We start from the raw sequence: 26,174 nt of genomic DNA on the forward strand, positions 1-26,174 counted from the left end.
ATCTGACTGTACGATCATATATCCATGGATTGTATTTTCGATGGCATGCAACCCTCTAACTGATATGACATGATGAAAACATGAATTTCAACGGGCAACAGTCTCGAGGCGTGTGTAATTTATAACGATCTACATAAATTAGGTGCCTACATAGTTTCGATTTTCAGATTGTTACACAGTAATGGTGTCTTGCGGGGAGAAGATAATGCTCGTACTGCAATAGGTCTATAGAATGGAAGTCATTATTTCTAGGGACCGTTATGATTGCGTCCAGCACCAATGAACAAATGGCCACGGGAAAGTGAAATCAGGAGGAACTCAAGTGACCTTCTTCAATTCCCAACCATGGTTCTACGAACCCATCTACTGGCCTATTAAACCTAATAGGCATATAAATACGAAACTCACTCCTAACCTCCGTGATAAAATTACTACGGAACACGAATTAGAACTCCTTTGGCACCGAGGTTGTCGCACGTCATGACCTCATCTACCGTTCAATATACCTAATAGCCATTATGAGTAATATAATGACAGAGTGATCATGAGATCTTCGTACTAATGGGGCCATATGACATCATTCGCCTTGCTATAACTTTAACTATATAGAGGGCTTGAGGGAACATAAATTCTTATCGTCATTTTCCTCCGGACGGATAAGAAGAAATATCGTCGAACCATATAACAAACATTATCACAAACGTTTATATCCACCATGTCGGACTTCATCCGTAGAGCATCTGACGCGTTCCGTCGTCGATCCTCAACCGACTCAGCGGATGTCCCTACATCTCCTGATGCCCCTAGCGCGGCAAAGCCTCCCGAGCAAGAGCCGCAGAATCAAAAGTCCGAGTCTGCTCAGCCTCAATCTCACGCTAATGAGGCTTTCGCTGGTGTAGCAAATGGTACAATATCACTTTGTTTTTCTTTATCTGCTATATAATAACAAGATCATACAGATAATGTTGCGACTCCGAAGAAGCACCACATTTGGGGATGGCCACACCACCAGGGAAAGCAACCCGGGACAAAGGAGCAACCTAGCCAGAAGCAACAAGATACTGACTGGGTTGTTGGCACGTAGAAGAATTACCGTGCTCGCCGGAGTGACCGGGTTGCTAACATTGAGTTTGTGAACACTCTTTTTCTACCTGCGACACATTCGTGTTAAATTACCTTGGTATTATCATTATTTAGCCCGTAATTTGATATCTGCTTCTCGGAAATTAATATGTTATATCTGTTACGATCTACATATCGCCTTACAATCAATCCAAAGCTAACAATGGATCTTAAAGTTATGTAAAGAATCCTAATGAAGGTCTTTTTTCTATTGGGCCCTTGATCTTCAGCCCTATCTAGACATGATCACATCGCCAAACGTCAGGGTTTCTCTTGTCGGATCCGCTAAGAAGCTGACTGGCACCGTTCTTGTATGGGAGGACTAGAGGGGGTCACCAATGACTCGCAAAGTCTTGAATGCCGCGTTGGAGATTGTATACATGGATTTAGATTAACTATACTATCAGTCGGCCGTCATCAATGAGGGCCTCGGACTCAGTCATGGTGCGTCTAGTCGCATGTCACGCATCGCAATGGAAGAGGAACTCGTCTACAAGCAACGGGTGATACTACGGGGCGTGAGTATACAATTTCCATGTCCGGTGCAGAATTACTAAAAAGGGATTACGATTAGACACGTGTTTGATAAATCTGAATTTCTAAACAACCATGACTTAAATGTTTAAACCACACTTGAGCAAATTTGGCAGCGAAAAGTTTCATTTGAAACGATAAATATATATGAATCAATATCAAACTCTCATTTGAAGTGATAATTCTTATTTAAAGCGACCACTCGTTCCGGGTGACCTATTTCCAAGCGGAGATGTTCTTCTTCACAAACTCCTCCCAGGTAGTAGGCTTGCCATCGAGAAGGCTGAGGCTGGGCTCGAGGGGCTCTCCAAGGTAGTAGCCAGGCTCCTCCACAAACAGCTGGTTGTCGAGGTACTCATCGGCCATAGCAGCAGGCAGGGAGGCCTTGTATTGCTCGGGAGAGACTTGGATAAAGACGGCCTTCTTTCCAGTAACCTTGGAGAAGGTGTCCACAATCTCATCAGGGGTGTAGTACTTGGCAGCGGCCAAAATTTGCTTGTTCTTCAGCTGGTCGCCGTGCTTGAGGGCAGCTCTCACGAAGAGACCTAGGGGATATGTGAGTTAATGTATATCAAAAAGTAGGAAGAATCAAGAAGAGGTCTTACCTGTATCCTGGGCAGCATCGAAGAGAGGGAACTTAGCTTGCTTTCCAACGGGGTAGAAGAGCTGGTATGAGCCATCCTCGGCACGGACGAGCATCTGGGTGAAGTTGCTCATATAGTAACCTGGAAGGACAAAGCTACATCCGACGCCCGAAGCACGAATGTACTTTTCGATATTGGCCTTGCTATCGAAGTGAGGAACATTGGTGAGACGGCCCTTAGTCTCCTCGGTGACATGGTGGAGAGATGAGAAGATCAAGTGAGAAACACCAACGGCCTTGGCGACATCGGTGACATTCTTGCCCTGAGAGTACTCGACGTCGGCATTCATAGTCTCCCAGTAGTTGGTGACGAGGAAGACAGTGTGGGATCCCTTCAGCGCCGCTGTGAGAGAGTCGACGGAGTCCAGATCAGCCTGTTGGAATGTTAGTCTCTACCCATGATGATTCTATGATTATTTCATGAGGAGCAAGGAAATGAAATGGAAAGCAATAAAAATAAAAATAAAAATGCAAGCTTACCGAGACAACATCGACACCACGCTTGACGAGGTCCTGTGCGGTTTTCTTGGTGGTGTCGCGGGTGATACCCCGGATCTTGAATTCCTTGGAGAGCTTGGGATCGGCGAGAATGGCGTCGATAACGGAACCACCCTGGTTACCGGTGGCACCGAAAACAGTAATGACCTTGGACATGGCGAAGGATTGATAAATTTGCTTTGAGAAGAGGGAAAAAATTGAGTGATCTGAGGCAGAGGAATGTAGTAATGAAGTCTGAGTTGATGATATATTCCAGATTGTCGAGGAATCGAGGAAGCTTTTATAATTTCAATGTTCAGCTCTGAATCTTAAATTTGGCCACAGGCGAATGAGGGCTCTCGAAGCAAAGACACAGTGAATAAGCTCGGCATCAGGTCAAAACCGACCACCTTAGTAAAATCATGCAGTAACCTTGAAGGCCGAAGAACTCGGGACCCCGGACACCCGAAAAGGTGGCAATACCTTAGTAAAAGCTCACTAGGCATCTAGCCTAAATTTCTGGTATAGTAATCATGTTGTCACCCCTTGTGAAGCAAGATCCACGGGAGATAAACTAGTTGTTCCGTCATCAACCCCGGGTTTGTGGTCAGTCCCGAGCACCGAGCGGACGCTCTGAGAATCAGCGATGACGTATTCATATATCATGCCTTAGGCCAAAAATTTACAGCCTTGGATCCTTGAATATAAGGCACTAAGGCAGGAAGATCTCTCACACCAATCAGGAGCAATCGGCTAGCACTTCGAGATTAGTTTGATAGGTAGACCTTTGATGACAGGAAAATTTGTTTATATCTTCGATGATATCTTCGTAAGCTAGATTTGGAGGCCAATTGAGGCCCGCGAAAATGTGAAATATCTACGGGATACAGAGTAGGAGCCTAGGACATAGAAGACATACATACATGTAGCTATCTTTATGAATTCAATGGCGTTATAGTGAGGAAAATGTATTTCAATTTAGTACAACATAGATGGGGGGACCTCGGAATTGGCCATAGATGTGGAGTGCAGTCGGGATTCTAAACAGCCCCGAGGCACCGGGCAAAAGCCAACCAGTTCCAGGTATTCATCTTTCCTTCGCTGTCATGATCCAGCCAGTGGATTTCCCACGGCTTCGTTATAGACCCAAATTTGTCACCGCGTCCCTAAAAAGGTCCAAAGATGCAGCATCCACAGCCATCAGATCCCCAGGTAGGTCCTCTAATTGGTCCATCATCGCTGAGTCCGCGATTTCCATGTCGGTCAGGTTGGACTCAATGGAAGGAGCCAGGTCCGACCCAATGAGCTGACGAGTCCGGCTCGCAGAAGCCCGTTTCATCAGACGTTCGAGTGATTGCATGATCAACCCATCCTTGTGAGTCCTTGTCGCATTCCACCGCTGCCAAACCCGGTCTACAGCCGCCCACGCACGATCGGACAACGAGGAGCCCGGGCGCACACAGAGTTCCGATAGAACAAACGCAAAGGCTTGCCATTGAACATATCCCTGGAACAGCCAGGACCATTTGGCGGTGTTCACATTGGTCTCAAGCAAATAGACGAACTCAAGGACCTCGATGGCCGTTAAGATGAGAACCTCGCATCGGTCGGGCCAATTGTTTGCTTCAAAGCCTTGCGCGGTTAGGAGTGAGAAATGGGAGACAAGCCATAGCCGTGCAAGTGCAACTCGTGCAATTGTTGCTGCGACCCAATGGATAGGGATGCTGAGGTCACAAAATTGGAGATATCTTTCCTCAAGGAGCCGTTTGGACTCATCTATTGCAAGATTGCGGTTCTTGAACAAGATGTTCGGGCTATCAGGCCCTAGGCATGTCATCTGCATAGACTTGCGACGGGAGATTAGAATCTCACAGCGGACTAGGGTTAGTGTCATTTCCGTAAAGCCGATCCGTTCTTCAGGAGTATCCACCGAATGCGGAGACAGGTCGTCATCGTTTATATTCAACGGCAATCGCGTATCGTAGTCCCCTTCCCGAATCTGAGGACTCGTTGCTTGGAACTCGCATGATTGAACATCCAATAGATAAATGTACCACCAGACTCGGCGCCGCATTTCGGTTTCGTAGGGACTGAGGCCGAAGTGGGTGCCGTCACGATGTAGCCCTAAACCAAGCCCAAGCCGGGTAACCACAGCTATCATGGTCCACACGAATTGAGTGTCCTTTGGATTACAAGCACAGGTCAAAAAGAGGACCGCTGCTTGCAACACAAGCAGTTTGTGGGTGTGGAATAAACCTGCGCGCGCTAGTGCCTGCTCGACAGCGAAGCGGTATCGTTTGACCACGACAGCATGGTCTTCCCCTAACTGGATGAGGCATTGTTCTGGCGTCATGCTCGAGACTGCAGCGAAGTACACAGAAAAGACCAATGCCTCGGAGCTTTTATCAAGCTCCTCGTGATTTGTCCATGATGTTTGGATAAGGCTCCTCAACGCTGGCTTGTGAATAATCATGATAATGGGTGCTATGTTCTCTTCGAAGACATTCAAAAGTAGATGGCTCATGGCGGGCGACGGATGGTATTCGTGTAGCGAAGAAAGCGAAGAACGGTAGCCGAATATGAAAGGGCTATGTGTTTCCGAGTATGCCGCGGTAGAACCTGGAGATAAAGTATCTTCATCCTCGGATGATGGTGTCGGCGATGATGGGCGCTCGAAAGCATCACGGAGTTCCTTGATCTTTAAAGACAAACACGAAAGGGATTCAGCAAGTTGTTTGTAAACCCTCAACCGGGTTAATCTGTAGTAAAAAAGAAGGGACACGATTTACCTGATCTCCCAGATCCGTCAGAACCCGATGGTCCACATACCGGCTTGTCCCATTGTTTCTGTCGATGACCAACCGCCCAAACTGGTGTCCCAGCGTACTTTCCGATGTGCTGGGGTCCAGCTCTGGTACAATCTGACTCCCATGAATCCCGGTTCCCTCCTCTTCAGCCTCCGCTTCTCCACGGGCAGGGGTCTTCGATGGCCGTGAAGGTGCAGTACGGCTGCTCTCCGGGCTCTTGTCGATGTCCTGATCTTCCAGGCTGTGCACAGGGATATCGGCCGTGACCTTTTGCGCGCCTAACCTCTGGACTTCCCGCTCCAATAGGCTTAATCGCGAGATCAACTCAGCCTTGGATGATTTTGTCGGCCTAGTCCGGGCCTTCCGCCCAGGTGGTGGGAAATCACATTCAAATCCGAGCCTCACGCAGTTATCGCACGGAGATTTCTTGTTGCATCTGACCTTCCTACGATTGCAGGCATTGCAACTGCGATTGGTTAAGGTCGATACTCCTTCACGAGGAAGATTGGAGTTCACAGGATTTGCCGGTTGAACCATTTGGTAATCATCATGATTTGAATCTTGGAATTCAGGAGGGTTCAAGATGTTTTGCAACGGCAAGCTATAATTCTTTCAATAATCTGTTTCATGACGTTTGTGCCCCCCGGTTTTTGATTATGTAATTATTCAGGGAGCCCTTCAGGGTTAGAGCCCGGGGATCTTCACCTCCGATTCCCTCAATAGGTTCAAAGGTTAGTTAGGTACATGTAGATATCACCTATAATCGAACTGAGATACTGATTACTACAAAAAGAAATAACATAGACACAAGAATTACCTCGATATTCTTATCTAATTTATATACCCTCGAGTATACACAACTAAGCCTGACCCATTCGATCCCCTATTCTTCCTGGTATTTTCTAATATATCCACGGTAACAAGCGGTAATGAACGCGTGTTTTGATATCGGTCCAAGGTTCTCCATACTAATAATTGGGTGGTAAGTAATTAAACAAGAGGATGCGGTAATAAAACCAAGGGGAAAGAACAAGCATACTCTCTGAGTGCAATACTCGTCAAGGACAGGGACTCCACGAGTCGCAAAATCGTAGAAGAAAAAGGAGAAGTTGAATAGTCCCCAGGCCCAGCCTCCAGTTGCTAATGCAAATCCAGCACGCCACAAGGTATAAGCACCGTAATTAACGTTTGTTGCGAGCGAGAACAGTCCGCCTCCATACGGCTTTCCTTTGTTATTCGGGTCTTTTTTGAAGCGACGGCGCTGTAGTTCCGATATCAATTCCGTCAAGATGCCGACAGTGTAAGCGCAAATACCGATGGCTACCGAAGCCGTGGGTTGGATACGAAGCGAAGCGTCGGAGGAAGCGTCGGAGGAAGGCGATTGGGAGGTGAGGGACCAGACGGAAAGAAGGATGTTTGTCGAGTTGAAGACAGTGTTAAAGAGCCCTATACCAAAGCCTAACCCACTAGAAAGCTCTTGCTCTGAGATCAAGGCCATATGAAATGCTTGCTTCAAACCACTGCCGAGGGCCATGACAACAAGGAGCTGGTAGTAAGGGTTCAGTCGGCCACTGGAGGCATGCAGAACCTGTAGAGACGTTCCACCAAGCCGTTGGACTAGCTGAGATGCCCAACCACGATGGAGAAAGGCATATTGCCAAACTGCATCCGTCAAACGAAGCCCAACAAAGATCGACTTGCCGAGAGGAGAGGGAGCTTTGACACGCGACAGGTTGTCCTTTAGCTTTTTGTCTGCCATTTTGAAAAAGAAAGAAACTTGGAGATCGTTTGGCTCATCGTTATTGACATTGATATATATCGAGACGAAAATAAAAATAGAAATAGTTTCTAGAGGAGTTTGGTGCTCGGCATAAACAGAATGCCGAAGAGCGGCGGCTGACAAAATATGGAGGCCACATCGTGAACACCTTCTCTGCTACACACGACACCTCATTATGTCTGATACGAGAGAGTCAAGACACAATCATGTCTGCTCACTGTGCTCTAAAGTGTTTTCCAAAAAGGAATTTGACCAGACATCTGCGATCTCACACCCGGGAGAAGCCGTTCGCTTGCGAAAGTTGTGGCAAGCTGTTTGGTCGCAAGTATGTGTTACCCAATGATCCCATTATTATTAACTGTGTGGCGAGCACTATAGCGATAGTCTCACTAGACACATTCGAGCGCGTCATGCTTCGATCAACGACATCGAAACACCTCGGCCCAGCTCAACAAGCATGGCCGAGGCCGTTTCTATACCCCCTACCTCCCGACCACCCATTCACTTTGCTTCAGGGCAAACCCTTTATGCTCAGCCCAGTGTGAGTGATTCATCTCAGTCACATCCAACCTATCCTCAAAGCTACACGCTCCATCAAACCCACTTGGAGGAGACAGTAGGGTTGTTCCATGGTAGCAAGACGATCCATCCTACCCTGACTACCTTCAACCCAAACCCGACCGACACGAGCCATATCTATGACGAGACGTTTTGCGATACAAGTTGGGATTCGGAATTCTCGACATGGCTCAGAGGAGCACTTCGCTTTTGAGTTTGACTCCGGCGCTCTTGATCCAGTGCTCTTGGTCTCTCCCGGCCAGTTCCAGGAGGAGCCCGGGACCAAATTTTGTTAACGAGGAGGACTATCCACTAGATCCTGTAGAGGTAGCTCCATTCCACAAAGAAGACTTCCTCCGAAACAATGGTTTAGTTTTGTGGCCTCAGATGTGACCGATTCCCCCACCCCCGATGTTGAATCCAAACGAAGTCAGATTGATGAAAGATTCAGAGAAGATCTGCACCAGCGACTCCATCCTCCAGTTCCAAGCACATCCCTCCCACCAACAGACTTCTTGGTACGTACGCTTGGCCTCTTCTACAGATGTCATCGGTGAACTCAGCAAACTCAAACCTTTTGTACGAACTAGAATCTTTGCGTCCGGATGTATTTCTCTCGATTACAGAGCTGCCCCAGCACTCTGTATTCGACACCGAGTACTCAGCGCTGGTAAATGTAGAGCTCTTTCTCAGACATTCTGTTTCCAAAGTGCCTTCGATGTGCTCTGTGGATTCCTAGAATGCAGCAACTGCCCAGGGATGGAGAATGACTACGAATGATACATCGTCGAGTGTAAATTCTATGAAAGACTTATCCCCTACTAACCCACCCAGCATTGTCTCGATCCGCGGAGATAGAGAGAAATGAGAGAGAGAGATTGCTGCATAATATTGCCTAGAACCAATATACGCCATCCTTGTCCATCTTTTCATCTTTTTCCAAACCTTGTAAGCACTTCACTAACTTCTTTGCAAGCTGCTCGCCATACTCAATCCCAGCTTTGGGCCTAGGTTGCCTTGGGTCAATCTCCTTGCTTATGTCGTGACGCAGCCACGGTATACTGCTTTTTCCCTCGCCAGCCTTTCGTAGCTGCTCGAAGTCTGCATCGTTGTATCCACCTCCAGCAACAACTGCTGCGGCTTTTTTTCCGTACTCCTGGGTTCCAAGGTTTGCCCACTCTTTGGACGGAGGCGCGAGTCCTTCCAAAAGGGATGGAATGTCCCTCACCCCAGCTTCCAAAGATTGAACGATATGAAGCGCTTGCGGTTGGTCAGCTATTTGCAGTAATTAAAACAACACTATCTGGAGCCAATATCTCACCCTCATATGCTGGTCTGATGCCTTCCTTCACGCCAACGGCGACGTGCGCAGACTTGCCGCACACTATAATGGGGATAGGCTTCATGATATTTTTGATCGGAAGTGACATGGAAATTTCCCCCTGAATCTACTTATGATTGTAGAGTGATATAAGATAGAACGGGGAGATGTTTGTCAATGGTGGTGGTACAGGTCTGGGTGAACCCTCCCTAAATATATCGGCCTCAAGGGCAATGCCGAGCCCCGACTATATGTAACGGCGGCTATGTAATATGATTACCATAGTTACAGACCCTCGCCACCAAAATTACTGTGAAAATTACGAGTGCCGGTATGTGCTGATCATATAGTATAAGATCGCGCACGGTGTGAACGAAAAGTTATCTTCTCGTAGATAATTAATGAGAAGCTAATGCAAAGATCTCTACTTAGGATAGTCCCTTTCGCATATTGTATGCCTTTGAAGACGGTTCTTATTAGTGCTGGAATACAATAATACAATAATACAATAATATAACCCATTTACATCGGCATTCTCATCATTTCCTCCTTTGACCAGTACTTCCGAGTCTGTTCAGCTCCCAGTTCCCTGACCTCATCGTCCAAATGGTTCCAGAGTGTCGTTCCAAACGAGTCCAAGATGTCTTTAATCTCATCCCATCGTAGATCAGCATTACCTCGCAGACAATTGCGAACATGCGACTCGAATCTTTCGAGACCTTTATGAATCACTTTATGCTGCTTAATCAACTCATCCTTGTTGGCAAAAGCAGGCATGCGCTGAGCGAGATATGGAAAGACGCGGACCTGCAAAATTGTTACTCAACTGAGTCAAGTATACTCAAGTGGGACTTGGTTCTATGAACTCTTACCTCTTCAATCTTGTGGTGTGTCTCGAGATTTTCACAAAATTCCAAACACATGTTGAGGTAGCTCTTGATAGACATACCGGCGGGGCGTCGTGATGATTCTGCCACGTCGTATATTATGTTCCATCGCATTCGAAACCATTGATGCTGTGGAGTTAATTAGCACCATATTTTTAAAGTATAAACGCTGCGGACCGGGTACGCACCAATCCCTGCATCTTATCTGCCATGCGGTTGTATAGCTTAAATTCATGGTCGCTTAGGGGCGGAAGATCGGAGGATTGACCGGTCATTGTGGAGTAGGAAAGTTGATAGATAGCCGGGATGATTCTTGTGGGTACTTTGGTTCTTGTATGCCTATTTTGTAATGTAATGCCAGGTCTTTGAATCCAGGTCCTGGGTACTTGATATAGGAACTGAGAACGGGATTGGTAAATCGGTAATCGCATAAAGGCGATAGGCCGAGTTGATATAATCAGATTCTGCATCGATTTCTATATTTTATCTTCCAAGAGATTTCTATTTATCAAGGTGCCCACTTCGGGTGCCCGGGGTTCATCTCAATCCCGAACCACCACCATGACTAACTTAACAGCGAGCCCCTTTGGAATTGATGAGAATTCAAAGGCAAATTTTGCGTCGCAATCGAGTAGCTTAGAATTATTGATAAAGATAAAAAAAAGCTCTTTCGCTCTTAGAATGCTTTCAATAATTCCCAGAAATATCTATCTCCCTTCTTACGCTTGATCATTACTTCGAAATTTATCGTACCTGGTCGAAGAGAAACAAAATGACTTCACCATTTGTCGCCGTCGCCGGTGCTGCTGGTGGTCTAGGCCAACTTGTTGCAATGGCACTGATCAAACGAGGCGTGGCTGTGAAAGCGCTCGTCCGCCCCAACACCGATCCCTCCCGTACCCAGAGGCTCCGCGACGCCGGCGTGACCATCGCCGCGGTGGATCTCTCCGCGGTCCCGGCTCTCACCCGCGAACTGGATGGAGCCATGTGTGTTGTGTCTACGCTCCAGGGGTTGAGGGATGTTATGCACGGTGTTCAGAGCAAGCTCCTCGAGGCTTCTGTAGCTGCCAAGGTGCCGAGATTCATCCCTTCGGACTTCTCCTTGGACTTCACCAAGACAAAGCCTGGATCCAACCGCAACCTTGATCTACGCCGTGAGTTTCATGCCCAGTTGAGAAAGTCCGGTATCAAATGGACGAGTATCCTCAACGGCGGGTTCATGGATCTCATGGTCGGCGACTCGCCGATGATCAACCACAAGAGCCGTAAGGTCGCCTATATCGGGAAGACTACTCAGCTACTTGATTTCACCACCATGGTGGACACGGCTGCGTATACCGCTGCTGTGGCCGCAGACCCCAACCCTACGCCCAATTTCCTTCGCATCGCTAGTGACACTGTCACTGTGAAGGATATCGCCCAGGCACAGAGCAATGTCGAAGGTGTGCCATACAAGCCCGGCTGGATGGGCACCGTGGGATCCATGGAGTTCATGATCCGGGTTATGCGTCTGTTTGGTGGCGAGAATGATGTGTTCCCTGCTTGGCAGGGCATGCAGTATATGGCGAACATGTTTTCTGGGGCCGGGAAACTCGACCCACTCGATAATAACCGATATCCCGACGTGACTTGGACAAAGGTCGAGGATTTCTTCCGAGAGCACAAGAACAAAGCGTGAGTGTTTGTCAACTTGCTGGGGGATGGGGGTAATTGGAATATGTCGATCGGTTGGGCATCTATCCAACTAGATACGGCATTATGTTAATTGTGGGGGATACTGTCGTTGGCGCTGGCTTGGGTTGATGATATGTCACTCGGGTTTCTCACTACTATAGATTTTATATTTATTTTTGTATTTTTATTTGAAATTTTAAATCCTAATTTGGCACAGAATAAATATATCAAGCTCTAGCTATATACGCTTTCCATTGATTGCTCTATGCCTATATCACTCTTAATCAAGAATAACCAATTGTAAAGAAAATCGTCCTATTCGATCTCTAGTCTACTACCAGGTCTCTACATACGGTCTGAGATCGATTTCGTGGGTAAACGAAGTCCTAGGCTGGGAGTGCAAAAACCAGTAAGATTCCGCAATCTGTGATTGTTGGTTAGTATGAGGATTGACGGCAGTGAGATCTAATTTCACTTACCCCTTCAGGATCAATTTTTCCATCTGGAACATCATCAAGATAACCCTTAGTCTTCTCGGTGTTAATGACGCCATCAATGATCGCATGTGAGACATGAACACCCTTGGGGCCGAATTCACGCGCAAGAGATTGGGACATAGCACGGATTCCAAACTTGCTCATCGCAAACCCGGAAAGCCCGGAGCCACCTTTCATTGCAGCCGTTGCGCCTATCCGAATCAGTAAGGAAATATTTTAATACACAAATTAGGAAAAAGGATCCGGTACCGGTGAAAATGAGAGTGGGTGGAGATTGTCCCTTTTCGGGATTGAGCATTAGGGGCAGTGTAGCTTGGGCAAAGTTGAAAGCACCCTTAACGGATGGCTCAAGACTGCCGAGGAAGTCTTCCTGGCTTTGTTCCAGGAAGGGCTTTCTCGTGAACTTGCTCGCCACGTTGTAAATGGCGGCGGCGATTGTCACATCAGAACCAAACTTGGCCTTGACTTGGTCCATTGTCGAAATCATGCTGGCGGAGTTGCTGACATCCGTAGGGACACCAATGGCAGAGCCACCGCTTTGCGTAATTTGAGCAATCAAAGGGTCAAGGGATGATTGCGATCGAGCAAGAAGTACTACTGGGTAGGCCTTGGCGAACCGGCGGGCAATGGCGCTACCGGTTCCTGGCCCTGCACCGGCAATGATTGCAATTGATCTTGGCATTCTGGAACACGTATCAGAAGTAAATAAAAATTGAGACTTTTGGGGGGGGGGGGGGAGCGAAATCCCTTTATATAAGGAAGATTTCCGGCCAAATGACATCATCACTACAGGTATCTATGCCACAATAAAAAAAGGAGCTCAGTAGTACGTGCATAATTTGTACTGCCACTATTTAATCTGACTATTCTAGAGGGCTTTTATTTCCCCGTTGCTGTTTATGTTTATGTGTGTGATGAACCCAATTGTACAACAGGATCTTAGGCGACGGCTGCGACGAACTCGGCCGTACTGTCGTAGCTTGTTGACTCCCACTTTTCTTCGCCAGAGCCCCAATATGAGAACTATAATCCCTTCGCATTCTACGAGTGGAAGAAAGTAGTGAAGAAAGTTTTCACGAAAATACCAATCAAGACGTAGACTCCTTGGAAGTTCTTGTTCTTTGGATATTCATGAACGTGCTTTATGGGGTCCTTCGCGGGAAGCTGTCCAAGCTCTAGCTTCATTAAGTCTACGCTATAGTCACTTGCCACATAACGACCGACTCCCTCGGGTTTCATGAGCATCGATTAGCGACTTTTGACCGTTAATCATGAGGTTGGGGTCACCGAGGTAACCACATTGTTCCCTTTGGCAAAAGTTTGCGGGGCCTTTTTATCTTCTAATTAACCTCGGGTGATGCTAATTCTGGGGAATGCAAGGAGGGTCGCGGGAAGTTTACTTGGGTCACGAAATAACCCTTGATGGTCACGCTGGGGTTCTTCAAAAGGTGACCAAAAACACAACGCATGCAATGTAGCACGAGTCGGAGAGTCGGGGCTTGCGAGCCCCGCCTCGCTGACAGATCGGTCCCATCGGGGCTGTAGCCAATGCCGAGATCAGTAGCGACCCTCAATGCCGACGGGTTCCACTTTTGCTTGTTGTAGTAGAGTAGGATGGAACTATCAAGATGTCTCATCAGAGATGAGTTTGTTAGTTTCTAACTTGAGTCAAGATCTAGTATATGGTTGACTATGTATCTACTACCTGCGTTTACATGTGACCACAGTGGAGAACAGTCAATGCCGAATTATAATTGATGCACTAGTATTAGTATCTAGTTAGTCTTACTACCTCGCAGGAAGTATATAACTATGTACTTCATAATCATCCAAGAGAACTCAATCCATGTATCATATGACAAACTTCAAAAACCAGATAAATACAACTTGTTGACTCTCAGATCTTCCCATTCTTGGCCAACTCCCGCAGAACAGTAATCGTCCCCTCCACAGCCATCCGGCTCATTTTCTTCTCCTTCTCCAAAAATGCCGCAAGTTCCTCCTTGGAGGCACCAGGATGTCTCCATTCAAAGGTATAGGTCATGTGGAGTTCCCCGTCAGCGTCCTCGCTAACCACATTGACAATGGTGCTACCATCAGGCTGGATGAAGACGGCCCTGGAAGGCTCATATGCTGTGACGGTCTCCTGGACTTTGCGCTGATCTTCGACAAAAACGACCTCGCGAACAGTGACTTCGTTCCCCGTGGTTGGATCTATTGAGTCGGAGATCACAGTGGTTGATTGGATGGCTTTCGGAACGAAGGTTTCTGCAGATCGGATTTTCAAGCGAAGCCCCGCCCAAATTTGGTCTTGATGGAGCGTTGGGCTCGCACCAGCAGGGTTAATGGGGGCGGTGAATGCGATGTTATTGGTAGACATGGTGATGTAGTCAATTTTCGGAGTAGATTTGTGAAATGTGTCACTTTGGAAATTTAAAAGGTGATATATATATGTAGAGGAGAAAAAAAAAATCCTAAGGCGTTGCCAAGATCGAATCACTTGGAAGGTCGTATTGCCAGAAACGGCCCCGAGAACCGAAGAGCGAAGAATGACACAGCGCGGCTCTGAACACTAATCCGCGAATAAGGTTTTGGGCTCCACTGGAAGGCAACTGGCCAATCTACTGACATCGCTCAATCGTACCACGGTTGAACCCAAGTTAGAATCAGCCAAGGTTCTTGTCAGCTTCGGTCCTTTGTATAATCCAACCCCGAGGGCGAGACCGAAGTATAGTATATAGAATGCGGGTTAAGAATAAATTAACCACATTGAATTGCTGAGACTGTCAAAACTCACCAACTTCAACCTACTACATCTACACAATTCCTACCAATTATCCTCCCCTACCAAACATGAAGTCTATCATCCTCTACGGCCACCACGCAGGCCCCAACCCTAAAAAGGTGGTGATGGTTCTCGAAGAACTCAACATTCCATACGAAATTAAGCTCCTCGAATTTCCGGAGATGAAACAGCCTGCCTATGAAAAGATCAACCCCAACGGAAGAGTCCCCGCGATTGAAGATCCTAACACAGGAATTACTCTGTGGGAATCTGGAGCAATTATCGAATATTTGGTCGAGAAATATGACAAGAACAAAGTGATCAGCTTCCAAGCCGATACCCCAGAGTTATACCATGCCAAACAATGGCTCCATCTCCAGGCATCGGGACAGGGCCCGTATTTCGGTCAGGCTGTGTGGTTCAAGATACATCATCAAGAACAGCTGCAGTCTGCCGTTGATCGTTACATCAATGAGATCCGCCGTGTGTCGGGTGTACTGAATGGAGTCTTGCAGGACCGCGAGTACCTGGTGGGTGATAAGTGCAGTTATGCGGATCTTGTTTTTGTTTCGTGGTTTGAAGTTGTGCCTTGGGCGGCAGGCGACAAGGTTGATTTGGAGAAGGACTTTTCCAATGTTCATGCATGGCTAAACAGGTTGAAATCGCGGCCTTCGGTGATCGCTGGGCTCGGTGTGAAGTCCGAGGCGCCCAAGAAGCTGTGATAGTTCATTCATGTATATATAAGTTTTCGCTTTTCAGAATAGCGATATTGCGAATCATGTAAGCAACCTCAGAGAGACTAGCCCATCACACTCTGCAACACGTTTGTTTAGCTTTGCCTGCAGCTCCTGTGCGTAATTCCATAGACCTCGATACTCATTGATATTATACCTGTTGAGATCTATAGTCAAGTAAATGAAGCCACAATGTACGTTGTATTGGGTGAAGATAGTTGTACAGAACATGGAGGAAAGAGAGTTCTAAGCTACTACTACCATGGGACCAGATCATGTAACAGGGAACGATATCAAACACCCCCCCCCCCCCCACGATCATTGGCACATAGATCGATTAAAAAACCACCCCCAATAGTACTTTCCTCCGAAAAATGAAGCTATTCAGAGCATAAAAATGCTGCAAAAATCACTTCTTGACATGTCGAGAATCAACTTTCTCCGGCCGTAGGCCTAATTGATTCACAAATCGACGAAAAATCGTAGATTAGGTGCAGAAGCAGGGCTAGTAAGATCCCGTAGACATTTCTCAACCCCAGTGAGCATTCCCCAGAATGTAAAATCCTTGCCATTCAAGGCAATCTCCAGCAGCTGCTTCCATTGGTCCCAGTTCGATTCTCTGACAAGGAGAGCGACAAAGTCGGTAAGCTTAGGGTTAGCGAGACCCCGCGATTTAGTCATTGCCGATATTGTAGAAGTCGACGGTCGATTTTCGACGGGTAGGCATAATGTGGAGAGGGTTATAGTCAATGCCGAGACTGTAAACGGCGGCAGCGATGCTAGGTAGTCAATAATGACTAAAAAGAAGCGGCAGCAATGCTAAGAAATGGGATATTGATAATCCCTAGCCATAAGGCTAAAAGATGGGATGAAGATCCCTCCTAGTAGGCACGGCCTAAACTAGTAAACGACGGCAACGTCGAAAGAAAGATAAAGAAAACTCAGTAATAATAAAAACTGTAGTTATGGGACGGGTGATAGAGGTGTAGAGAGAAGAAGAAAACCCTGCACGGGGTTGCTATATGACTAGCAAACAAATACCATCCGATGATGGTTCACCACCCCCCCCTCCCAGGTGGACTTAGACTTCCGCACGACCCATTTTGGGTCGAGGGTCTCGACCCAGAACCCAACCCAGACCCAGTGACTGGGGCCCCAGAAAACCCCTTGTAGGCCCAGTTCTACCCAGTTTGGACATAAAAGGGGGTCTTAGCAGTCATAATGGGTCGTGCGGAAGACTAGGTGGACTTGCCTGGCAGAAATCTCTGCGCAGTCCCCTATTTAGGAGAGGCGAGACACTGCGTACCACCTAAGCAGATCCTAGCCACGTGGCTATCGATCTATAGTTCAAGCTATTCACAGATCCTAAAAAGGTAATTCCCGAGGCTTGGCAGGATGTGACAGCTCAACTGATTTGAATGGGTTATCGTAGGCGAGACAGCCCCTGTACTTCGTAAAGTACAGAGCCGAGGATATTGACAGATTGTTAAATCTAATCAATAACGAGCTTCCCCGGGCTCGTAACCTGTTGAGATCTATGGGCAAGTAAATGAAGCCACAATAATACAATTTATGTTGTATATGTCACGAATAGAATGGAAGGGTATATGTATAACAGGCGACTTGAAATGCAAGATCTGTGATATGCAATCTGTGGAATTAGAGGGAATAATATGTCATAATTTGGATAGCCTATGGTGTTCTACAGTGACCTGCATATATAGGCAAGTGTAGGGTAGGTAGCCCTAATCGGTCTTTGCTGTTTGCTGGACTGTTTACACCGGATTTGATGGCACAAGGCACTATGTAAGGCACATGACTTGGCTTCTTCTCCATAATGTGTGCTTTATCGCTATTGAAAATAATTTCCTTAGATTTCCTATGTGATGTAGTTTCACGTTTTGAAAGAGGTGATGTGACTACAGCATAGAACAATGGTAAATAAAAGTATTTTATCAGGACCAATTAGCGGTTTTATGACTGCCAAGACCTGAACTTTGTGCAAAGTTGGGTTTCATAGGCCTAACGGGGCGAGCCCGCACAACGGGCCCTGGGTTCGTTGCTCGGTGGGGGTTTTCGACACATACAACATACGGGGTTTGTCACAGTCTAATAAATAGGCAACGCGGATTGGGAGTTCTCATACTCCGTACTATTTGCTAGGTTAGGCACTCGGGTACAGACTATGATTGAACTCCCTACTCTTATAATGAACCTACAAAACATGTACTCGTGGGCAGACTACTTCGTACTGTGCTTAACCGATAAGTACAATGTATTATTGAGAATTCTTAGATCGCCTACTGGCCCCACTACGTGTACATATAGGTGGGTACAGTCAACCCCACTTGTTTGTCAACCTCGATAATTTCAATGAATTTGTGCTCCTGAGTTGATTCGCTTAGATATTAGTGAATTTGAGTACATAGGAGAAACCCCAAAGCAAAATTATATAATGTTGGTCATTCGAGGATAACCCTAAATGCCAAGCTCACTAGTTTAGAACCCTTTTAGAAACCCAAAAGGTTTCGAAGCGTTTGCTCCCTGACGATCCTTTGATTTTAAGTGGATTTGATGTGCATACGCGTAGACTTCCTACGACGTACAACTTCATACCACTTACTCAATTGGTAATTCGCCGGGACCACGCTAGTGCACACATATACCTCCTTGATATAAGTAGTTAGTACCCGGTATAATCTACAGTATGTATTTATGTTGCCCCACTGTATATTACAACAATAATGTTCCCAAGTTAATTAGTATCCCCGAGCTGGAACCCGAATAATTATAATTTTTTTAAGTTTACCGGCACCCAGAAACCTTGGCAGATTCTCCACTTTTTGATAACAAAGAAAAAAAAGAAAACACCATTTTCCAAGTTTGGCTTTCCACAAAATGGAACCTCGTTTCACAGAGAGACAATTGGAAACATTTCCTCCAATAACATCGATATCAATATCAACAAAGTTCTTAATCAACATCCTGCTTGATCCTCCAATAGTTTCAAAATTCTATGCGGATGCCGAAGTGCTATGATAACAATGAGACTAGCCAAAATATCTGTGTGAGTCTCTGTTATTTCTACTCCGTACGCACCTTTGATATAAGAATAAAATATAAAATGTACCATTTCCATAGAGTGGGAATTTGTACCAGCCAGTGCCCACCTACACTGTTAGAAAATTTGAGTCTAAGAAAGTTTATACTCCCTCACCAACTTCTCGGCACAAATTGCGCCAGTGACATACGCAACGGCCTGCACATGCGCATTCACTAACACCGGCACAACTGACATATCCGCAACACGCAGATTCTTGATACCTTTCACCCTGAAATCGGGATCCACAACTGCATCCACATCGTGCTCCATGCCCATCTTCACGGTTCCAGTCATGTGCCAGCTCGATGAGATGTTCTGCCGCCAGTATTCGAGTAGATCCTCGTCTGACTCACCCTTAGGCATTGCTAGCTCCGCCACGTTGTCCTTTGTGTAGGATTCATGCTTGGCGACACGGAACGAGTCCCGCAAGGCCTCGATCGCCAGTCGGCGGTCGAACGGATGGGCCAGGAACTTAGGGTTAAAAGAGAGCGGAGAGTCAGGATCGGATGATTGCAATGTGACTTCTCCGCGAGTCTGTGCATTGAACAAAAAGACGAGCAGACAGGAGTAGTTCAATGCCTCGGTCGGGAAATCAGGAATCACCCAGTGAACGGGGAAATGGGTGAGGACCTCGTAGTGGGGCACGGTTTCCTGTAAAAGATACTTCTGTTCGTCTGCGGGGAGGGCCTTGAATTCCGGCGTAGAAACAAGCTGCTCGGTGAGCTTGAACCAGCCAATGCCCAACTCGCAGGCAAATTTGGCCCAAGGGCCTGTGCCGTCTTCTTCCCATTGCTTCTGCGCGGCATCCATGGCGGCTTTGTCGCCATAAAAGGCTTTTCGGTCTGTGCTGGTTGCTGTGCGAGTGTTAACCATCGGCACGAAGCAATGATCACGGAGCCCCTGGCCGATGGCGGGTACGTCATGGACGATGGGGATTTCATATTGTTGGAGTTGGGCGGCGGGGCCTATGCCTGAGTGCATCAGGATGCGGGGATCGTTTAGCGAGCCGGCGGATAGAATGACTTCCTTTGAGGCGTAGTCTGTTCGCAACTATTAGTATCTGGTTGACTCGCAGGAAGGGTAGGTCGCATCTTCACATTTATTCCCGTTCGACTCAATGCCCACAGCCATTTTGCCCTCCAGGAGGACACGCTGTACTGGGGCACCAGTAATAATAGTCAAATTATCCAGTTTCTCCTTGACCAAATCTCCTGCGGTTGAGCGCAATCCCTTATGCGCCGAGCTAATCAGCACCGACATACCAATCGGATTTCCTGAATTATGATCTGGATTCAACGGGAACCCAGCTTGCTCGAAGACATCCAAGACATCTGTTAAATCCCGTTCCCACTCCCGTGCAAAGCCCACATGCAAGGGGCCCTCAGTTCCGTGGTTTTCCATCTTCGGATCCACATATTTTCTATCTATGCCCTCGGGAATCTCCCGGTGGAACGTCTCCAGGTCCTTAAACTTTTGCTGAACACCTCCCCACGCAAAAGTCTCATCGCCAACAATTCTCGCCCACTCCTGGTAATCGTCGCGCGCGCCGACACTATACACGCCGAAATTGATGGAGCTCGAGCCGCCCATGCACCGGCCACGGCTGTAGTCGATCTCACGGTTGTTACAATCTGCCTGCGGAGTGGTCGTAAATCCCCAATTCATTGACTGATCCTGGAAGGTGAGCCATCGCTGGCCGTCGATGCGAAGATTGCGATCATCCTTGTTGTCACCTGCCTCGAGGAGGAGGACGCGGGGTTTGGCGGTCGAATTAGCGAGGCCAGCGGCGAGGGCACAACCCGACGGGCCAGCTGTGAGATTCGTTAGATGGGTTTGATTTTGTGGATTGGGTGGGTGGTTGGTTGCTTTGTTTTCGGAGAGGGGGATTAGGTATTATCATCAAGGTTGGATATTTCCATTTGCGATAATGAGGCCCGTGGTGGGGGTAAGGCCCAACGAAGTTAGGGCTCGATGAAGATCACTCACTCCCGACGACGATAAAGTCAAAGGTGGACATATTGCGCAATGACGTGGTGAGGCGGTGCAGATGTCGGATAGAGGTGAAATCAACCAAAAATACAAACAGCAATGAACCAACTTGAGTTTGAAAATCTTAGGATGGAGGGAAGAATAAATAAATACGTGATTTCCCATCGGAGAACAGCGGAGATGACAATAGGGGGGGAGGGGGGAGGGGGGATCTATTCCCAATGTGGTAGTCTAAAGTATTCTTGAAGCCGAATCCGAATAACGTCTTGAACAAGCTACTTCATGAATTGCCCAATGATAACCTTGGATATTGGCTCGTAACAGATCCCCACAACGTCTTGTAACGGTTTCGCAGCGACGACCGAGGGTCGGGACATGCCCGTAGGTGCCTCCCGTGTCGGGCACACGGATCGTCGGGCCCGCACCAATTATACAGTCCGCCCCTCCCATGGAGGTCTTAAGCGGGGTGGATCCGGTGGGGTCAGGGTGGAACTGACGCAAATTTACATGGATGATCTTCCAGGGGGTTGACTACCACGAGGTACTCGTGTACTCGTACTATGTACTTAGCCTGACAAACTAGTTGGATAACGTTACATGATACTTCGTACTAAACCTTTACGTTCTGAGAATTCCCAGTGGGCCGGTCTGGCTGGATCTTTTTCTTTTTAATTCCTTCCAACTCCCGCGTTCATCTTCCGTTATTTTGTGCTCTGTTTTGCTAAGGACTTGCAAGAATGGCCGGTAACGCCGAGGCATGGACATTGTTGTCCCTGGCTCTAGTTATAATCTTAGTGCGTGTCGGTGTACGGTGGAAGCTCGTTGGGCCGGCCAATTTCCAACTTGATGATTATCTTATGCCATTGGCAGGAGTACGTTGTTTCGACTGTCTTCTAACCACCATTGAAAGAAGTTACAATTAACATAATGTTCTTTCACAGGTCTTCTTTGTCCTCGAAACAGTAGCGGCGTACCTCGTCGGTGCCAAATTCGAGGGCCTGACCAACAGTTACATGACACCTGAGCAGCGGGCAACACTCGACCCCAATTCGACTGAGTGGTCCCACCGTGTTGCTGGGTCCAAAATCCAGATCATTGGATGGTCATTATACGTGGCTATTCTTTGGCTAGTCAAATTCAGCTTGGCAGTCTTCTACTCTCGATTGACGTGCGCTTCACACATCAACTTGAATATAATGAACCAATGCGCTAAGCATATTACAGGACTGGCCTCCAACACCTCCCCACGCGAGTTCGGGTGGGATATATTATCTTAGGTGTGACATATATCGCAACAGCATTGTCCCTCCTACTGTCATGCCAGCCATTCCATGCGTTTTGGCAGATTTATCCTGACCCCGGTAGTGAGTTCCACCGCTATCAGATATAATGGCATTCTTATCTTACTATATTTGCACAGATATATGTCAGCCAACTCACTCACGTGTTTATGTTTTCGTTGTCGTGATACTCAACATTCTCACGGACATCTACCTTCTCTCAATCCCGCTCCCCCTTCTCTGGACTGTTAACCTCAACCTGAAACGAAAGATCCCTCTTATGGTTCTCTTCTCTGGTGCTACCTTTGTCATGATAGCGGGTGTTATTCGGGCCGCTACGATTATGAGGGTATGTACCATGCAATAATAACATACCTATGCAGGAACACGCATACCTATCACTTGCCACATATCTGACATATATACTATAGGCCACCCCCGATGGCGCTGTATCTGGCTCTAAATGGGCCTGTCGTGAGACTTTCGTCTCAATTGTTGTCTCCAACCTGCCCATCATCCAACCACTTATCCGCAAGGGTTTCAGGAAGATTGGTCTCTCCCACGTCTTCAGTTCCTCGGGGAAGACATCAGGACATCCATACCAGCTCTCCAGTCGAGGTATAAAGACCTTGACAAACCGCGGCGAAGGCGATACCAAGAAGAGTAAGACGAACGCTGCTGCGCCAACTCATATGCAAACTTCCGCCTGGGGCAGTGATGAACATATTCTCGCCCAGTCTGAGCCTTCTTCGAGGGATATTACTGTGGTCTCAGAGACTGTCGTGCAAAGTGAGCCATGGACCCTCGAAGAGGGGTCCGGCGCGGGTGCCTCGACGACACCCCCGAAGGAATGGAGGAGTCGATTATCGCAGCGATAAGAACGGCATATAACATGAGATGTTGTACTTGTATAATCAGTTATTTTAGACCCTTGATGAATATGAAATATAGATATTGGCCAAGGTGTATATAATTATGGGATGGAATTTTGTGGATATTGGATGGCATGTGAGGACATTGGTATTAACGGCGTTTTCCACTTTTTCTGATTTCTTTCTGTGCATAGTAGTTTTCTTATAGAATTGGGCTAATTTTTAATGGCCAGAGTGAATGTTCATATTACATATTTTCCCTGATGTTACAAATATTGAAATAGAAATATTAAAATACACCCCATTTCATTAACACAAACTTAGCTTGTCACACGCGACATATATATCATCCCCAGTCTTCTATCACTGGTCCACAAAATCCGTCGTATGCTCCTTGTACAAAGTACTAGAATCCACGATCTCGCCAGTAGAAGACCTCACAAAGTCAACCTGCAAGTGCTGCTCATCCAAAAACCTAAGCGTGCTGTAGCTATAGTCATCGGCATAGGCAAACTCCGTATAATCAGGCTTGCTGCCAATGGAGCTCAGACCCTCAATATTACCCGGGCCACCAGCAACAATATACATGGGCGCCTTAGGGTCTTTCATGCCATTGGGATCCGCGGTACCGTTAACAACGGGCGCAAATCGCTGCGAGTTGTGTACATGGCCAAATACACCGAGGTCAACGCCGTATTTGTAAAACAAGCCTTCGAACGCCTCCTGGCAGGGACCGCAGATGTTCGACGATCCTCCTGTTGAGTACCACGGTCTGTGTCCAGCGACGATTAACCAGGGCGTGACAGAGCGGTCGACGGAGGCGAGATCAGCCTTGAGGAAATCGAGCTGCTGGTTCGGAGTGCCGAATGGCCCACCGTTCAGCTTGGCGGAGCCATCTTGGCCGCTTGGTGCATTGGGGAAATCTGTTTCGGTATCGATCATTACAACATGGGCCATGCCATATTCGAAGGAATACCAGAATGGCGGGTTTGAAAGGTTGCGGGCCGTTCGGGCCAGGGTTTGGGCTGTTGTGTTGGATGATGAGGAAACATAAGACTGCGGCATAGTTTTCTCGTAACGGTGCATGAATTCAGTGAAGTTGTTTTGGCCCTTGGGGCAGAGGCCGTTCAAGTATGGAATCTCGGAACAGTCTGCTTCGTGGTTTCCTGGACTGGCCATGTAGGGCTTGCGGCCTGCAATTGGTGCGAGTTGGTCGTAGAATTGTTCGATGATAGCCTCATAGGCTTCTTTGCCATCGAACAAGTTGGCGAATTTGAGATACCAGTCGTCGGCATAACCGAAGTCTCCTGGGTGGATGACAAGCTCGTAGTCGTCGATCGTTTTCGCGAGGCGACCGATTGTGGTGTGGTTTAGTTCTGGCTCGACCACTGGAATGGTGTCCTTCTTGGCACTTTTAGATGTGAAGCCGTTTTTGCCGTAGACACCTAGATCAATGACCACATCCATGTTGAACGCAGTTTTATCGCCAGGCGTGCGAGGGCTGAGGAAATGGCCTACGGTCGAGTTGGTGGACTCGATCTTATAGTAGTAGGTTGTTGCAGGTGTCAGGCCTGTTAGGACAGCGACATTGGACCACGTCCGGGAGGGGTCGTAGGTGGTAGACGAAGACGAGCAAGCTTTGGTGTTCAGGTTGCTCTCTGACAAGCCATAACTAACGCAACTCTGTTCCAGCTGACCATAGGTGTTCCAACCAACAGACACAGCTAAAGACGAGTATGTAAGCCCTCATTCAAATTCACTATATCTCGCAGCTTTTTTACCATCAGGTCCATAGACTGTCAATCGCTGTTGGAATGGTGTAGTCAAATCCGTCGGAATCTCGGGATATTTCACACCAGCAAAGGCGCAGCTAGCCACAAGGGGCAGCGATTTGAACGATGAAATTCCACCCATGACTGAATAATGTAGTTTATTTACAGAATTCAAGATCTCAGCATTCTGTCACAAAAGCTTCTTGATTCAGCTCTATATATATTTTTGTGCCTCGGCTCAGGTACCATAAACATCACGTATTCGCGTTCGATGGAATGCAATCAGGGCCAATCATGCCCGAAATGTAACGCACGTCGTTCATCCTGCAGATCGTTTTTATGCATTATCACCTTAATCTACGCGTTTCGTTCAGCACAAAAATCCACTACAGCAGTTTGGGTTTAGGGCAGATAAACTAGAGAGCGAAAATTCGGAGATGGATCAACTTTCGGCGACGGGTGGTTTGGATATCGGAGGTTATTTATTGGCCGACTCGGCTTAGTGTGCACGTGTAACAACATGACGGCTCGGTTGGGTTTCCAGAGAATATCGTTAAATTGGTTAATTTACACACTTGATTGCTGATTCTGAATTCCTGAAGGGATGTACGTTTCTTGCACTTAAAAAAAATAATGCACGTGGTGTCTACTGCAGTGCAGAGAGCAAGAAATAACAAGAGTCTCCATAGTCATATGAACAACGAGATTCGACTAAATTCGGGGCGAAAACGATATTAATCTAATTTTGATGCTTGTGCACTCGTCTTGTACAAAGTATAGCTGATATTTATAAGCCTTGCTAAACGGGAATTGATAGGGACACCCCAACTTTTGTTAAGAACACCCCAAATTATGTAATTTGAATTATTAGATAATATAAAATATCATGTGATCTGTATTAGAATTACCATAGCAACATCATTCTAAATGCCTATACCATAGTCTAGTATAAATCCCCTAGCTCCGCCCCCTAATTCTCTCAGCTCTTTAGATCTCTACCTCTCAGATTTATCAGATATGGAGCCCCCTAAAGAGCAGATCTTTGATAGTAGAGAGCTACTAATGGCCTCTGTACGTCAGCATGCTCTCTCCCACGGCTATGCTATCACTACTATACGATCAAATGCGAATCGAAATATATGCCTAGGTTGTGATCGTGGTGGCACCTACTATGATCGAATCAATGCGCCAGATGGGGCAAATCGACGATTAACAACTACACGTCGAATTAGTTGTCCATTTAGACTATATGGAAGAAGAATTCCAAATAGTGAGACGTGGGAATTGAAGGTACGTAACCCTAGTCATAATCATACCACTAATAATATGATAGGTCACC

At 47.0% G+C, this 26,174-nt stretch overlaps 16 protein-coding genes across 16 annotated transcripts; 5 read left to right on the top strand and 11 right to left on the bottom strand.

Moving 5' to 3' along the window:
* Positions 1–715: 715 nt before the first annotated feature.
* On the top strand, positions 716–1,084 carry N7455_011749 (uncharacterized protein; the record flags this gene model as incomplete). The annotated part of the gene is made up of 2 exons (XM_040960366.2): positions 716–905; positions 960–1,084. 2 exons carry the CDS (start codon positions 716–718, stop codon positions 1,082–1,084), a joined length of 315 nt encoding a protein of 104 aa, XP_040809141.1.
* A 788-nt stretch (positions 1,085–1,872) lies between these two features.
* Positions 1,873–2,953, bottom strand: N7455_011750 (NmrA/HSCARG family protein; the record flags this gene model as incomplete). The annotated part of the gene is made up of 3 exons (XM_040960358.2): positions 1,873–2,201; positions 2,262–2,673; positions 2,780–2,953. The coding sequence occupies 3 exons, from the start codon at positions 2,951–2,953 to the stop codon at positions 1,873–1,875; spliced, it is 915 nt and encodes a 304-aa protein (XP_040809178.2).
* A 961-nt stretch (positions 2,954–3,914) lies between these two features.
* Positions 3,915–6,120, bottom strand: N7455_011751 (Zn(II)2Cys6 transcription factor; the record flags this gene model as incomplete). The annotated part of the gene is made up of 2 exons (XM_040960405.2): positions 3,915–5,474; positions 5,566–6,120. The coding sequence occupies 2 exons, from the start codon at positions 6,118–6,120 to the stop codon at positions 3,915–3,917; spliced, it is 2,115 nt and encodes a 704-aa protein (XP_040809161.2).
* Positions 6,121–6,485: 365 nt separating this feature from the next.
* N7455_011752 (uncharacterized protein) lies at positions 6,486–7,342 on the bottom strand (the record flags this gene model as incomplete). Its single annotated transcript, XM_065606745.1, has 2 exons — positions 6,486–6,551; positions 6,623–7,342. The coding sequence occupies 2 exons, from the start codon at positions 7,340–7,342 to the stop codon at positions 6,486–6,488; spliced, it is 786 nt and encodes a 261-aa protein (XP_065459911.1).
* Positions 7,343–7,820: 478 nt separating this feature from the next.
* Positions 7,821–8,135, top strand: N7455_011753 (uncharacterized protein; the record flags this gene model as incomplete). The annotated part of the gene is made up of 1 exon (XM_065606746.1): positions 7,821–8,135. One exon carries the CDS (start codon positions 7,821–7,823, stop codon positions 8,133–8,135), a length of 315 nt encoding a protein of 104 aa, XP_065459912.1.
* Positions 8,136–8,816: 681 nt separating this feature from the next.
* N7455_011754 (uncharacterized protein) lies at positions 8,817–9,425 on the bottom strand (the record flags this gene model as incomplete). Its single annotated transcript, XM_040960368.2, has 2 exons — positions 9,243–9,425; positions 8,817–9,181 (listed from the first exon to the last, which is right to left on the bottom strand). The coding sequence occupies exons 1-2, from the start codon at positions 9,349–9,351 to the stop codon at positions 8,817–8,819; spliced, it is 474 nt and encodes a 157-aa protein (XP_040809159.2). The 5' UTR covers positions 9,352–9,425.
* A 339-nt stretch (positions 9,426–9,764) lies between these two features.
* On the bottom strand, positions 9,765–10,404 carry N7455_011755 (hemerythrin domain-containing protein; the record flags this gene model as incomplete). The annotated part of the gene is made up of 3 exons (XM_040960409.2): positions 9,765–10,049; positions 10,115–10,258; positions 10,318–10,404. 3 exons carry the CDS (start codon positions 10,402–10,404, stop codon positions 9,765–9,767), a joined length of 516 nt encoding a protein of 171 aa, XP_040809199.1.
* Positions 10,405–10,901: 497 nt separating this feature from the next.
* Positions 10,902–11,807, top strand: N7455_011756 (uncharacterized protein; the record flags this gene model as incomplete). Its single annotated transcript, XM_040960410.2, has 1 exon — positions 10,902–11,807. The coding sequence occupies one exon, from the start codon at positions 10,902–10,904 to the stop codon at positions 11,805–11,807; it is 906 nt and encodes a 301-aa protein (XP_040809158.2).
* Positions 11,808–12,137: 330 nt separating this feature from the next.
* On the bottom strand, positions 12,138–12,982 carry N7455_011757 (uncharacterized protein; the record flags this gene model as incomplete). Its single annotated transcript, XM_040960374.2, has 3 exons — positions 12,138–12,227; positions 12,283–12,491; positions 12,550–12,982. The coding sequence occupies 3 exons, from the start codon at positions 12,980–12,982 to the stop codon at positions 12,138–12,140; spliced, it is 732 nt and encodes a 243-aa protein (XP_040809181.2).
* A 257-nt stretch (positions 12,983–13,239) lies between these two features.
* Positions 13,240–13,545, bottom strand: N7455_011758 (Short-chain dehydrogenase/reductase SDR; the record flags this gene model as incomplete). Its single annotated transcript, XM_065606747.1, has 2 exons — positions 13,240–13,323; positions 13,378–13,545. 2 exons carry the CDS (start codon positions 13,543–13,545, stop codon positions 13,240–13,242), a joined length of 252 nt encoding a protein of 83 aa, XP_065459913.1.
* A 652-nt stretch (positions 13,546–14,197) lies between these two features.
* N7455_011759 (SRPBCC family protein) lies at positions 14,198–14,680 on the bottom strand (the record flags this gene model as incomplete). The annotated part of the gene is made up of 1 exon (XM_040960418.2): positions 14,198–14,680. One exon carries the CDS (start codon positions 14,678–14,680, stop codon positions 14,198–14,200), a length of 483 nt encoding a protein of 160 aa, XP_040809184.1.
* Positions 14,681–15,153: 473 nt separating this feature from the next.
* On the top strand, positions 15,154–15,807 carry N7455_011760 (glutathione S-transferase family protein; the record flags this gene model as incomplete). The annotated part of the gene is made up of 1 exon (XM_040960375.2): positions 15,154–15,807. One exon carries the CDS (start codon positions 15,154–15,156, stop codon positions 15,805–15,807), a length of 654 nt encoding a protein of 217 aa, XP_040809148.2.
* Positions 15,808–16,281: 474 nt separating this feature from the next.
* On the bottom strand, positions 16,282–16,500 carry N7455_011761 (uncharacterized protein; the record flags this gene model as incomplete). Its single annotated transcript, XM_065606748.1, has 1 exon — positions 16,282–16,500. The coding sequence occupies one exon, from the start codon at positions 16,498–16,500 to the stop codon at positions 16,282–16,284; it is 219 nt and encodes a 72-aa protein (XP_065459914.1).
* A 2,512-nt stretch (positions 16,501–19,012) lies between these two features.
* On the bottom strand, positions 19,013–20,939 carry N7455_011762 (GMC family oxidoreductase; the record flags this gene model as incomplete). Its single annotated transcript, XM_040960380.2, has 3 exons — positions 19,013–19,962; positions 20,020–20,733; positions 20,909–20,939. 3 exons carry the CDS (start codon positions 20,937–20,939, stop codon positions 19,013–19,015), a joined length of 1,695 nt encoding a protein of 564 aa, XP_040809149.2.
* Positions 20,940–21,648: 709 nt separating this feature from the next.
* On the top strand, positions 21,649–23,069 carry N7455_011763 (uncharacterized protein; the record flags this gene model as incomplete). Its single annotated transcript, XM_040960388.2, has 5 exons — positions 21,649–21,783; positions 21,853–22,079; positions 22,136–22,275; positions 22,332–22,540; positions 22,623–23,069. The coding sequence occupies 5 exons, from the start codon at positions 21,649–21,651 to the stop codon at positions 23,067–23,069; spliced, it is 1,158 nt and encodes a 385-aa protein (XP_040809177.1).
* Positions 23,070–23,426: 357 nt separating this feature from the next.
* On the bottom strand, positions 23,427–24,977 carry N7455_011764 (purple acid phosphatase family protein; the record flags this gene model as incomplete). The annotated part of the gene is made up of 2 exons (XM_040960415.2): positions 23,427–24,787; positions 24,845–24,977. The coding sequence occupies 2 exons, from the start codon at positions 24,975–24,977 to the stop codon at positions 23,427–23,429; spliced, it is 1,494 nt and encodes a 497-aa protein (XP_040809162.2).
* Positions 24,978–26,174: the final 1,197 nt, after the last annotated feature.

This window comes from Penicillium solitum, assembly GCF_028829755.1.
Source record: "Penicillium solitum strain IBT 25940 chromosome Unknown utg000009l_segment0_segment0, whole genome shotgun sequence".
Classification (NCBI taxonomy): Eukaryota; Fungi; Ascomycota; class Eurotiomycetes; order Eurotiales; family Aspergillaceae; genus Penicillium; species Penicillium solitum.